Source organism: Euleptes europaea, chromosome 6 (genome assembly GCF_029931775.1).
Source record: "Euleptes europaea isolate rEulEur1 chromosome 6, rEulEur1.hap1, whole genome shotgun sequence".
NCBI lineage: Eukaryota > Metazoa > Chordata > Lepidosauria > Squamata > Sphaerodactylidae > Euleptes > Euleptes europaea.
In genome coordinates this window covers 99,448,937-99,463,203 of record NC_079317.1, presented here as the reverse complement: position 1 = coordinate 99,463,203, position 14,267 = coordinate 99,448,937, and the positions used below count along the sequence as shown (strand labels likewise).

The window sequence follows — 14,267 nt, the reverse complement described above, 5'->3', positions numbered from 1 at the left end:
AAGCTGAGGCTTCCAGGGTAGGGAAAGCTGGAGATAGGGGGGCAGATAAACATTGGTTGTCTGTTGGGCAGGAAGGAGAGAAGGAAGCAAAATAAGGAGAGAGGCTATGGGTGCTTTCAAGAAAGGGGAACAAAAAAATAGTTCAAGAGGGGGATATGAGATACCCCCAAAGTCCTTGCAGGTCCCCTGCTTGTAAGCATAATAATTTTCAGACTGCATGGCTATAAATGGTAATAATAATCACTGTCAACTGTGCATTCAAAAATAAAATAATAAAAAGATATGAATGTGGATCACAGTGAGTCAGTCCTACTGTTTACTGTCGCAATTACATCAAAAATGGCCTTGGGATTCCTGCTACTGCTTGGCTCTGGTACAATCTGCCTCATCAAACAGGTGTCTTGATGAGGACAACAGCTCTAGTAGATCTGAATCTGCTATCTGTTCATTGTTGCTTTGACTTTTAGACTATAACCAACCATAAACAGTACAGAGGATGCACAGAACCTGCCACTGTGTCACCCATTTAGCCACAGAAGTGAGCCTAGCTGCAGGGCACTAGAGGAGCCAGGAGCTGGTGGTATGATACACCTTGTTCTTCACAGAAAGTCTGTATCAAAATAGCCAACTGCCATTGCTATTTGTCCTGGAGGGAGAAGAATAAGGTGCCTGAGTGGTAAACAGCCCCTTGTGATGTGTTTTACACCCAGAAGTGCTGCATCACAACGGGCCTTTTACCATTCAAACTCCCAGTTTGAGTGGTAAAGGCCCCTTGCGATGCAGCACTTCCAGGTGTAAACCGGAAGTGATGCAGCACTTCCAAATGCGCGCGACCCCCCCCCCCCACTCCAAAAACTGCCTGCCGAAGAAGGGGGACCTGGTAAGCCTAGTAATTGAGAGTGGGAAAACAGCAAGGAAGCCTTACTTTGTGAGCACATGTGAGCAGCCAGTGCAGGTACTGGCTCCCGACGGAGCAACTAACGCTCTTCCCTGAGGTCCCTGGGCTGTTTCAGCCACCAAAAACAGCACGGGGGAGAAGGCAGGAATTCCGCCTGCTGTGCAGTGGTCCTAATCCAAATTCTGCCCTGCTGCACATTTACACTCAAGTTGCCACCAGGAACTAACAGTTGCAAGTTCCCGTGGTGAACTTGTGCAGATTGTAGCATCTAGTTAGGCTCAAAGATGACACCAGAACGTTGGAATGGAGCTTGCTGCAAATAATGTTGTCAGGTTTCTCCATTAAAAGTGTGTGAATGAGTAATGGTGATTGCAAACTGCATAACTGATTGGAATCAGCCCGTTAAACTTGAAAGTTGCATTAAGAAATGCAAAACGGTTGCACAGCATGAAGCTGATGAACTGGAATTTATATGCAGATTTGATACTATCAGTTTAATATTACTAACTCTGAATATCGCAGAGCTTTGATACTTCTTCGGGAAATAATAACCTGCCTTCCATATTTTTGATGGGTTATATAATAAACGACCATTAGAAGTACATAAATGCATATTGTAAACAGGGTGCGCTTGAAACCACTGAACACGTGCTATTTGAGTGTAATCTTTATGATCACATTCGTACAGGCTCATTGATCCCATTATTAGTGGACTGCCCCAGACCTTTAAGAAAGCGACGTTTAGAGCTCCTCCTATCGGATACTATGGCTAACCTATCTGCAAGCATGGCCAGGTTTGCTTGGCTAGCAATTAAAATCAGGCAGAGTGTGCTTAAGAACCTACAATAGCTAAGGAAATAGAGAATGAATACTATTTAATCCTGCAGTTTGAATACATGTTTGTTTATTTATTTTTCCTTCTAGTTTTAGCCTCTGTAATTTTAGGATATTATCAAGCATTCCAATTTTACCCACATTTAGTATTTGCTCGGATATTAATTAGTTATGCACTTTGATAATCTTGCCATTTCCATTTAACCATTTTAATAGCAAACCTATTTTGTATTTGTTTTTATCCTATGCTATTTAACTATGCAAATTTGTCTTATTTGATGGTCTATGACTGCAAATAAATTATTGATTGACTGATTGATACTTTCAGTCATCTGGCAACTGCCTAGCTAGTTATCTAACATAAATGTTCTGTCTCTGTTTTAGAGATTTCTGTACTTTATTCAAATTGTTTTGTCAGTTCATTAGAAATCGGAAATGGTCCATATATACCCTGATGAGATGATTTACTCCTATGTTTGAATTCTTTTTTTCAAACATGCTGTGCATATATGTGACACATCATATAGATGGATCTGGAAACCCTACAGTACAATTTCATTTATTGCATTTATCTTGCCTGCTTTTCTTCCGCTGTGGAACATCAGGTATCTTAAGCAAGACACTCAGTATGATGCAGACCAGACCTGATCAGCTTCAGCAGAACTGCTGCCTCATATGCCTTTCAACCATAGACATTAACATTTTATGTACCTGACGAAATGGGTTCTGGCTCAGAGAACTTCTGCTGCAATACATGTACCAGCTTAAAAGCTTTGACAGTCTCCAAGGAACATTCCCTCTCTCCCCACTATCTACTTCCCCATTTGGGCATGCACCATTACAGCTCACACCTTGCCCACTGGTTATAATCAGGGAGTCATCTGCTCAACAGGTTGTTCTTTTGTCCATGAGAGGCTCAACTCTGTTTGTTGCGCCTGCTCCCTTTCCCTTGCACCTTTCCCTGGAGTCTCACCACCAACACTGCACCTACTCTCCTGCAGAAAACAGCCACCACCATTGCCACCCCTAAGTGCCACCTGCCATGCCTTACCTGTCACCATTTGGCAGATGCTCAACACTGACTATGGTGAAGCAGGGAAATCCAAGGCTTGGCCCCCAGGCAGACACAGCAGGCAAACACTGTGCACTTGCCTACTGAACCTGCTGGATTTGAGAGTTCTCTAATAGTAACGAAACATCTCTAATATCTAATTCTGAACCTGGGCACGAAATGTGGATCAATAAATGCACATAAAAAGTCCATGTCAGACAACGGGCATGTTTCTATAGGCAAGGCTTGCAGAAAAATACAAACAGTTTTTTAAAAAGGAGTGAGGAGTTAAAATTTCCCCAAAACAGAGAATGCTGACTGAGAACCTATGAAATATCAGAAGATCACAGAATCCACTGTAGGGGTGCCTAGCAGTTAAGGTACCAGAGCCTCAGCTTATGCAGTTAAAGCAGCAGCAGCTGGGACAGGAACATGGCAGGATGACTGGGGCAAAGCAAAGGAAAAGCTAGGAAGGCAGGCAGACAGACAGTGTAGAAAATGGGAGGAGGGGAAGAAAAACCTGGAAAGAACAAGAGCTGGAGAAGGAGAGGGAAATGGTGGGTGGGGGTGGAGAAAAGGGAAAGTGTATGCCTGTGTGAGAGAGACAGAGAGACACACAGAGAGAGGGCTTCTTCCAAAGTGGATGTTGGAAGAGTCACCCTGCAGTGGTTTCCAGACCATAAAGGTCATAGGCCCTAAGTTGTGGTAAGAAGTCTTGCCAACACTAGTAACAGTTGAAATGGAGGTCAGGGTGGACAGAGCATCTGTTTTGTATACAAAATGCTTGCATCGCCAGTTAAAAGGATGGGTAGTGGGTGATGGGAAAGACTTCTACCTGAGAGCTTGGAAAACTGCTGCCAGTCAGAATAAGCAGTACGGATCTCGATAAACCAGTGGTCTGACTCAGGATAAGTAGAGAGCAATTCCTCAGCCTCACCTCACTCATAATATGGTGTTTGTAATGTTACTTAGAGGGGCAGGTGAATTCCATAGAGAAAGCACTACATATCACTGCGCGGATTCTTAGGGCTTTGAAGAGCAGTCTGGCCCTAACTCTATCATTCACACTGGTATATTTACCTGAGCAATTGCAAATGTGAACATACTAAAAATAAAAGGCACCCAGGAAGTTCCAAAATAGTAGATAATCATCCAGGCAGCAATATCCAACAGAATGATGTGTAGGAACATGAGGGCAAAGAAGAGATAATTGGAATCCATGAGTCCCATCTTCTTGACAGTAACACTGAGATCACGAAAATCCTTTACCAGCAACTCCTGTGGAAGGAATCAACAGTAAAACTCTTTTCTGGGCATGTGTAATAGTAAAAACATTATGTGTTAAAATGTTTTAGATCCATATATTTCCAACCATATACAGAAGGTTGCTGTGGGAGAGCATAGGTTAGCTGCATGGGAGGTGTGCTATGGCGTGCCACAGGGTTCAGTATTATCCCCAGTATTGTTTAACCCAGTGGTTCCCAAAGTGGGCATACCACCCCCTGGGGGGCTGGTATTACCTAGGGGGACACTAAGAGGCAAGGGGGCAGCAAGGGGGCGCTAGAGGTGGGCCTCTTCTCTAATCATTGTTCACTAATTTACAAAAGATCAAGCGATGGCACCATGCTGGCAAATTTGGTGGAAACTATCAGAATTTTTTTTCAGACTTTGAAGAGCTGGTACCACTGGATCAAGTTCATCAGTTTTGTTGAATAAATTTCAACTAAAAAGTTTTAATTTGATTTTGAATAGATGTGCAATTGTTACTGTTTTGAAATTTTATTGTTATTATCTTCTTTAGTGAGGCATGCAAACCCCTATTTTGAATAATGCTTTTTATAGGATAGGGTAGGGGGCGCTGGGGTGGAGTTTGTGCGACCAAGGGGGTGGTGGCCCGAGAAATTTGGGAACCACTGTTTTAACCCTTACTTGAAGTATTTGGGAGAGATCATCTGTAGATTCAGCGTAGGGTTTCATCAATAAACTGGTGACATCCAGCTGTACATTTCATTGGCTAAACTACCAGAAGCAGCCATTTTCATCCTGGGACAGTTTGTGACAGCCATGGTTAAGCAGCTACAGGTGAACAAGAATTTTGACAAGACTGAAGTGATACTGGTTTGTAAAACTGAAATTTTGAAGGTAGATTGTCCCCAGTTTTGATGGGGCTCGGTTGGTTTTCTCTGAAAACAGTTCAGAATTTGGGAGTCATGTTGGAACCTGCTCTGTTATTAGGAAAACCAAGCAAGTGCTATTGTGAAAAGTACCTTCTTCTAACTTCAACTTGTATGGAAGTTGGCTCCCTACACTGACTCAGCTGATCTGGTCATGCTGATCCATGTCACAGTAACCTTAAAATGAGACTATTGTACCACTCTTTACATGGAACTACTCTTGAAGTCAATTTGGAAACTCCTTTTATAGATGCGCACTGGCACGTCTATAATAGGAGGCAAAGAACATTACTTATATTACATCTGTGCTCCAGACACTTCATTGGTTGCCTATTAATTATCGGGTTCAATTCAAGGTGTTGGTTACTACTTTTGCATTGCAATCTTATCCTTTGTCTACTCAGAAGTCCCACTAAGTTTAATGATGGGTACTCCCAGATAAGTGTAGATATGATTGTATCCTTAAAGTTCTTCATGGCTGGTGCACACAAATCTAGGGGACAACCTTTCCTGTTACCTCTCCCCCTTTGGTAGCTATGCTCACCAGAACAAGCACTGCTAAAATCCCTTTCTGCAGATAGGGGGCCTCCTACAGCAGCCATGACATTTAGGTCCCAGCCAAGAAGCTCTCTAGATGTGACCATGGGAACAGGCTCACCTGTCACCTCCTCCCATACCAATCCATTGCCAGTCAGGTTAATGCCAAAGAACTCTGGACCCAGCCAACAGCAGAATGTAAGAGGCTTATGCCTGTTGTAATTGTTGCCCAAGTCTAAGCAATTGGCAAAGGCCTCTTTCACACCACCACCACCACCACGTGCATATAAGCCAAGAAGCCCTTGCACAAGCCATTGGCCAGGAACAAGAGGCACAGTCTCACCTGTCACCTTCTTCCCCCTCTGCCATCAGCCAGAGGTGAGCTAAACAATCTAGAGCCCAATTGATGCCAGCATGGATCCTGATGACCTAGCCAACTACCACCCAGTGCCTAATCTACCTTTCCTGGGTAAAGTAGTTGACAGAGTGGTAGCAGTCAGAACAGCTCTAGGCTTTTCTGGAGGATATATCAGCTCTGGATCCATTTCAGTCCAGTTTCCAGTCTGGTTATGGGATGGAAACGGTGCTGGTCGCCCTCACAGACTATCTCCACAGGTAGCTGGATCGAGGTGGGTCAGTGCTGCTGTTATTATTAGACCTTACAGCAGTGTTTGACACACTCAGCTATGATCTATTGACCCACTGCCTCACCGATGTTGGGGTACGTGGGATAGGACTTCAGTGGCTGCTCTCATTCCTCCACAATTGGGGACAGAGGGTGGCACTAGGGTAGAGGGTTTCACCATGACACCCTCTGGTATGTGGAGTCCCTCAAGGGGCGATTCTCTCCCCAATGTTATTTAACATCAATATGTGCCCCCTCACCCAGCTGGTCCAGAGTTTCGGGCTAGGTTGTTATCAGTATGCAGATTATAGCCACCTATATCTTTTGATGGAGGATTGGCTGGATACTCTCCCAGATACACTGGCCAGGTGCCTGAAAGTCATGGTGAGATGGTTGAAACAAAGCCCGCTGAAACGGAATCCATTGAATATAGAGGTCCCGCGGCTGGGCTGGGAAGAGTCGGAAATGGGTCATCGGCTCCCAACTCTTACACGGTGCCATTAACACTTGCACCAACCATTAAGGGCCTGGACATGCACTCTGGTTGCTTCCCTGTCAATGGAGGCACAAGTCACAAGCCAGACTGGCAGTTTCCATCCTCACCAGGCTAAGCAGCTGATGCCCTACTTAAGAACATAAGAACATAAGAAAAGCCCTGCTGGATCAGACCAAGGCCCATCAAGTCCAGTAGTCTGTTCACACAGTGGCCAACCAGGTGCCTCTAGGAAGCCACAAACAAGACGACTGCAGCAGCACCATCCTGCCTGTGTTCCACCGCACCCAAAATAATAGGCATGCTCCTCTGATACTAGAGAGAATAGGTATGCAGCATGACTAGTATCCATTCTAACTAACAGCCATGAATACCCCTCTCCTCCATGAATATGTCCACTCCCCTCTTAAACCCCTCCAAGCTGGCAGACATCACCACATCCTGGGGCAGGGAGTTCCACAATTTAACTATGAGTTGTGTGAAAAAATACTTCCTTTTAACTGTTTTGAATCTCTCACCCTCCAGCTTTAGCTGATGACCCCGTGTTCTAGTATTATGGGAGAGGGAGAAAAACTTCTCCCTGTCCACTCTCTCCAAACCATGCATAATTTTATAGACCTCTATCATGTCTTCCCTCAGCCACCTTCTTTCCAAGCTAAACAGCCCTAAGCGTCTTAACCGCTCTCCATAAGACAGTTGCTCTAGTCCTCTAATCATTTTGGTTGCTCTTTTCTGCACCTTCTCAAGCTCTGTAATATCCCTTTTTAGGTGTGGTGACCAGAACTGTACACAGTATTCCAAGTGTGGAAGAGCTGGTACCCGCCCATTATAGTTTGGTAGTTCGCAATGCAAAAGTTCAGGGCTGCGGAGGTATATGCCTTCCGGCCAAGCTGATCCATCCTCCTACTCTCCTTGTCCAAGGGAGTTGAGTGCTGACCTTGTTGTTGACGAGTTTGCATCTCCCCCGTCACTATGGAATAAGGGGGAGGGTGAACCATTAGGAATTCTGCAGAGTCCTGTTTGACCCTGTAAAGGTTCTCTATCTTCTTTGTGGAAGGGGTGACAGAAGCTGGTTTCTTCCACACCAACTTGGTGACCCCTGAGAGACCCTCAAGGATGGGGAATGCCGCAATGCCTGGGTTGTCAGGATACAGGCGGTTCAGAAACTTATCTTTAGGCTTATTATCAGAGGTGGATATATTGATGTCCAAGGCTTCCACCATACGGATCATCTGCTCGGTTCTGAGTTTCAGGTCCTCAGTCAGAGAGACTGCTTCCGTGTCCCCTACTAATTTGTCAGGGGATGGTTCTGATATGCCTTCTGAACCGTCGACTGAGGCTCTGGTCCCTGGGTCCTCTGGTTCAGATTCAGTTCTAGGACTCCTCTGTGTGAGATGATAGAAGGGTGAAGGTAGTTGTGAAGTGCCTGACTGTAAAGGCTTGCCCTGCAGAGTAACTTGTTTGAATCTGCAAAATCCAATCCACTCTTGCAGTAGCGCTGGAGAGATGGATGGTTGAGCAGCTGGAATCATGTGGGGTTGGATGATTCTCTTCAGATCCTATGGGGTCAGATCCGGGGGCAGGAGTGGTTCGTCCAACTGATCCAGCTCCACTTCTGAGAAGCAATGGAGTGGGGATCCCGAGTGAAAAGACAGGGTCCTCAGAACCAGGGTCGGATCCGGCAGTAGGATCATCGGATCCGAGGTCGATGGTGCGGGCGTAGCCGGTCTGGAGGATGGGCAACTAGCACTGGCAGTCTTCTCTCTATGTTTGGACTTATGCTTGTGCTTCTTATGCGTCGGATCCAAGGCTGGGGACGGATCCGAGCCGGATTCGGGGCTCCTGGAGGTCGGAGCCGAGTGAACGGAGCGGGCATCTCGTGGGGTTCCCAGGTCAGTGGAGGGGGGAGGTGCTGTCAAGGCTTTCTTCCAGAGCTCTGCGTTGAGCCGATTAGCATGGGCGTTGCGAGCGCGGGTGGAAAAGTTTTGACAAATGTTGCACATGGAGACATTATGTCCCTTACCCAGGCAGAGTAGGCATAACTCGTGCTGATCTGTATGCGGTATCTTTGTTGCGCACCTAGGACACAGCTTGAACGGCATCTTGGGTACCATGCCAGCCCTCGGCACGCGGCCGGGGGGATCAAGGCAATGGACGAGGATTTTGCGCTCTGCGCAAGAATGCCAAAAGGCTTGATAGGGATCGAGCAGTAGGCTTCGCAGAGAAAAAACTCACGATATCGAAAGTAACTCCAAGGAGAATTAAACGCTGAGGTCTAGAGAAGCTCCTTACTCGGCGGCGGCAAAGAAGGAACTGAGGAGGGAGGGGATGCCCCGCCCAGGAGCACGCGATGGGTTCGGCGGGAAGCCGACCGCGGCTGAAGGGAGGGGCATCCCCAGTTAGAGTTCTGAGGCTAGTAAAAGTTTTCCGGTGGCAGGCCTGCACGCAGGCTCAGTCCCACATGTGGGGTTGCACTGAAGACTGAAAATGAATAATAGGTTTTCATCATAAGTTTTATTGTATTATGATGTATTGTGTTGGTATTTGTTATTATGGTAGTGAGCTGCCCTGAGCCCAACCTCAATCAGGAAAGGGAGGAATAAACATCTAATTAATTAATTAATTAACGAATAAATAAATGGGAGGACATAAGGGCAAGTCAATGCCCGTCAGTACCAATCTGCCCCTATTCTGGTCCTAGGAACTGTAAGGACCATAATTCCTGAATTACAGATGTATCATTGAGGTTGTGAACTGAGATAACTACTCAGTAAATTCAACAGAGAGATCAAAGCACATCGTAACCACAGAGCCTTCGAGACACTCACATTTTTGCTGGGCTCGCAGCAAGGCTGATCTGGTGCCAGCTCTCCAATCAGCAGTGAGTTCAAGTATTTCTTCACCAAAGCTTCATCCTTGTGAAAAGCTGTGAAGGCATCCTACGAAGCGCAATAGAAATGAAACATGAAAGAAAGAGAAAGCATGTCAGAAATATTTCTCACATGAACAATCAGGAAAGCTATGTTACAATGTCAGCCACAAGGACATGATCAGCTAAGCCGTGTTGTGTCCTGAGCTGGATAGCCTATGCTAGGCCAATCTCATCAGATCTCAGGAGCTTAGCAGGGTCTTCCCTGTATGGTATTTGGATGGGAGACCACAAAGGAATACTAAGGAGTGCAATGCAGAGGCAGGCAACGGCAAACCACCTCTGAATTTCTTTAAGTGCCATAAGAATTACACCTGTTTTAATAATTGATGAATAACAAGTGGGAACCCACAAAGGACTTGCAGGAGGTGTCTCATTTCCCCCTCCCCCACTATCTCCTCTTTCCCTTTCCTGAAAGCCCTCATAGCTTCTCCCATTCTTCTACTTCCTTCTCTCTTTCTAAGGCTGCCAACCTCCAGGTGGGGCCTGGAGATCTCCTGGAATCACAACAGATCTCCAAGCTACACTGATCGGTTCCCTGTGTGGTTGCCAGCTCCAGGATGGGAAATTCCTAGAGATTTAAAGGTGGAGCCTTGGGATGGGGAGGTTTGGGGGGGGGGGGAGGAAAGCAACCTCAGCAGGGTATAATGACATAGACTCCACCCAAAAAGCAACCAGTTTCTCCAAGAAACTGATCTGTCATCTAGAAATCTGTTGTTAATTCCAATTGATCTCTATCAGGAGGTTGGCAATTCTTATTCCCCTGGAGAAAATGGGTGCTTTAGAGGGTGGCATTATACACTTGGCATTATACACTTCTGAGGTCCCTCCCCTCCTCAAACCCCACCCTCCCCAAATCTCCAGAAATTTCCTAGACTAGATTGGCAACTGTATCTCCTTCCTACCCAACAGCCAACCTTCCTTTCTCTGCCCTTAAGCTTTCCTGACCCCGACAGCCTCTACCTAGGAAAACTGTGGCCCAGTTTTGTGATGCCGGCGGCCCACATGCATGATAGGGAACCCTCAAAGAATTATGGGGTAGCACTTCACTTTCCCCTGTATCCCCGTCCTCCCACAATCTTCAGCTATATTTATTATTTATTCACTTCATTTATACCCCACCTTTCTCAACAGTAGGGGCAAAGCAGCTTACATATTTCTTAGGGTTGCCAGCTCGGGGTTGGGAAATACCTGGATATTTTTTTGGGGGGGGGAGTCTGAGGAGGGTGGGGTTTGGAGAGGGGAGGGACTTCAACACTATAGAGTCCAATTGCCAAAGCCACTATTTTCTCCAGGTGAACTGATCTCTATCGGCTGGAGATCAGTTCTAACAGCTGGAGATCTCCAGCCACCACCTGGAGGTTGGCAAGCCTAATTATTCTCTCCTCCTCCTTTTTATTCACACAACAACCCTGTGAGGTATGTTAGGCTGAAAATATATGACTGGTCCAAAATCAGCCAGTGAGATTCCACAGCAAGATGGGGTTCAAGCCTGGGTTTCCTAGACCCTACTCTGAAGTTCTAATTGCTAGATCACCCTGGCTTTCATAGAGTGACTACTGTTGAACAGTAGCAAACAGCCAAGCCTAGTTGAGTCATACAGGTTGGGTCATATCAAGCCTCTCAGAAGTGGCTACCAGGCCTAGTGTTGCCAGCCTCCAGGTGGGACCTGGAGATCCCCCAGAATTACAACTGAACTCCAGACAACAGAGATCTGTCCCCCTGGAGAAAATGGCTGCTTTGCAGTATGGACTGTAGGACATTATATTTGGCGGAGGCCTCTCCCCTCCCCAAACCCTGCCTTCTTCAGACTCTACCACAAAATCTCCATGAATGTCTCAGCCTGGAACTGGCAACCCTAGCCAGGCGTGGCCTCAATAAAACCTCCCTCAAAGGCCAAAATAGGTCTGGGAAGGGCTCTGCCCCCTCACCCTAACTTTTATTGAGAGAACCAAGCCTACAATACTGTGGTTGCCCAGCAGTGGCCACTGAAGGCCACTGTTGCTTATAGATATAGGCACTCTTTTATCATTTTGGGTTTTTAAACCCCCCATATTTATTTATTTATTTATTTATTAGATTTCATATTTTTTCTACAAACCTGGGGCCCTTTTCAGGTTTGTAGAAAGATATGCCTTGTCCGATCACAGCTCCAGTCGCCAGATTTAAGTATCCAAAGATTGGCCACCTTTGCTATTAGAATATAAGATGATGATGTGCCCATTTGCACACACTTAATAATTAGGGCTGCCAACCTCCAGGTACTAGCTGGAGATTTCCTGCTATTACATCTCCAGCCAATAGAAAAAATGGCCGCTGCATAAATCAGAACTGTTATGCAAAGGAACTAACTTTTTTAGGTTAATTGGCTTGCAAAAGACCTGTCATATTGCCAAGGATCTGAACTCTTTTACAAAGTGCTACTTACTAAAACTGTTAGGGGTTATTTTTGAATTTCTCATACTCACTGTTTCAGCCTCCAAATCCTCATTTCAATTTGTGCCTCCCATATCCAAAGCAAACCTGTGATTCTTTATTTTCATACCACTGTATGTTTCCTCACATTAATTTCTAGCCCATAAAAGGTGCACATTTTTCAACATTAGTGTGTCGATAAATCAGAATTATACATAATGCTATCATATGTGTATACATGACACACCATATATATTGCATGTAAAAGCCATACAACATGTGTGCACAATACAAATGGATCTATAAAACCAACATCAAAAAAAGAAGATCTGAAACCCCTGCAGAAATATAAATGTATATTAAAAGATATTAAACAGGGAATATTCTCTTACCCCTAATCACATTAAAAATGACATTTTCATATTTAAGAATATGACTGAATCCTTAATCTCAAAAATGTACACCAAGAACTGCAAAAATAAAATGTCAGTGTCCATGCTTGGCAGATACCAGCAAATCTTACAGAGTACATCTGGCATGATCCTAAATCAAGGGAATGTATGAACATGGCATTAAAAACAATTCCCTCCTGCGTCTGAGGGAAACAATGGTTTGTTTGCTTAAGTAAACCTAACTGGACTCCTTGCCAGAAGTCTCATGAATTAGAATATGATCCTACAAGCATGCTGGAGGAGAAGGGGATCTGCTTTGATCATTAAATTTGCTGTAATCATCCCTATTGATTAGCTTACAAAAGACCTAATCCAAATCATACATCATGCTACCTCTATCCCAGATGTGTATGATTGTCGTATGGTACTTTTTGCCCCCACATACAAACAGACCCATTATGAATATCATCTACTGTTCCTGAGAATCAGGTACACATGCTTTAAGTCATCACAGAAAGTCCCCTCTACCTGCTGCTTCCACATGAAAGACCAGGCCTGGTGGAGATACTTCCTTCATCTTCTCCAAAGATTCTATTGCACCCATGGTTTGAAATCCTATGCTATCTCGTAGCAAATGTGAAAAATCTCTAACAAAGACTCTCACCGTGGCATCCTGTCCTGCAAAGTGGCTGATGACACGGCTTCCTCCCGGATGCTGCCGGTAGAAGTTGCTGATATCATAAACCTTCCTGTTGATGACCAGCCATTGGTCCTGCTTGGAAGAACCCTGACCTGAGTGAATTCCAATCTCTTCCCAGGTAAAAAGCTGTGGAACACTGGCTCCAATTTCCGGTTTTCCCAGTGTAGGTTCTGACTGTGGAGCCATTCTGTATACCCAGTAATAAGCTTCTCCTCCCCTGGGCCTTTTCTGCTGCTCCGCCAGAGACTATTTAGCTGTTGTAAACTCTACCAGCTTCATGCCACCACTCAACAAAAGAGCAGAGGACACCTTCTACCAGCCACAAATCTTCCAGCCCCAACTGTTTCCAGTTCTGCTCTTCCTACATGAACTCATGCTATTTCTTCATCTCAGACAATGACTTCCCTAGATAACATCAGTTACACTGCTCTATGAATGCATAATGTTATTGCAAAATAGATATGGGAGTAGAAGCGTTCATACTGTGATTTACGTCTAAGGTGCCACAGGACTCTGCTGACACTGAAGGAGTATCAATTCAGGTGGTACATTAACAGGAATGTAAGAAAAATAATAATAAATCCTGAAAGACGTCAGGGATGGAATGAGAGGAAAGACAAGATCATTCCCATAACATTCTAATTCAAAAATATACATTATCATTTGGCCACAGCTTTGCAACAGTGTTTTCCCAAAGATTTAATAGCTGAGGCCACTTTTCTGACTTAAAACTGGAGGTGTTCTTGCACTCAAAAGGGTTTACTTTAGAGGCTGTATAATCAAGCATTATCCGCTCTTAGAGTAGCCTGTGTTTTCTTGCAGTACACTAGAAGTACCTTCTCAGTGTATAGATTGGGATTGCTTGAGACCACAGTCATTACTGACTTTCACGGAACCAGCCTGATCAAGGGATGTTCTGCCCATATTCCTTTCAGACAGTCCCTGGGGTGATAGGTCACAAACTGCAGCACTGGAAGACTAGAAATCTGAGTCCCAATCAGTTCACAATTCCAGGGTACAAAAAGCCAAGAGGGTAACTTGCCCAAATGAGAAAAAAGGGAACACATGCTCTGTCAAAACAAATGTTAGTTGACAATAAGGCAAGGGGGAAAACTGAGGAGCATATTGCTAAAAGCAACAAAATGTCTTTAAATATATTGCAAGGAGAAAATGAACCTAAAAAGCAGCTGGGTCAAAGAGGCTAAAAAACTTTACTCTG

At 45.0% G+C, this 14,267-nt stretch overlaps 1 protein-coding gene across 1 annotated transcript in view; it reads right to left on the bottom strand.

Annotated features, from left to right (window-relative positions):
- Window positions 1-13,259, bottom strand: part of LOC130479319 (acyl-CoA (8-3)-desaturase-like) — a 38,253-nt gene extending 24,994 nt beyond the window's left edge. The window contains exons 1-3 of the mRNA XM_056851705.1: window positions 13,013-13,259; window positions 9,441-9,551; window positions 3,864-4,061 (exon numbers count right to left, since the gene is read on the bottom strand). Coding sequence (XP_056707683.1) covers window positions 3,864-4,061; window positions 9,441-9,551; window positions 13,013-13,234 — 531 coding nt within the window. The 5' untranslated portion in view covers window positions 13,235-13,259. The remainder of the gene's footprint in view (window positions 1-3,863; window positions 4,062-9,440; window positions 9,552-13,012) is intronic.
- Window positions 13,260-14,267: the final 1,008 nt, after the last annotated feature.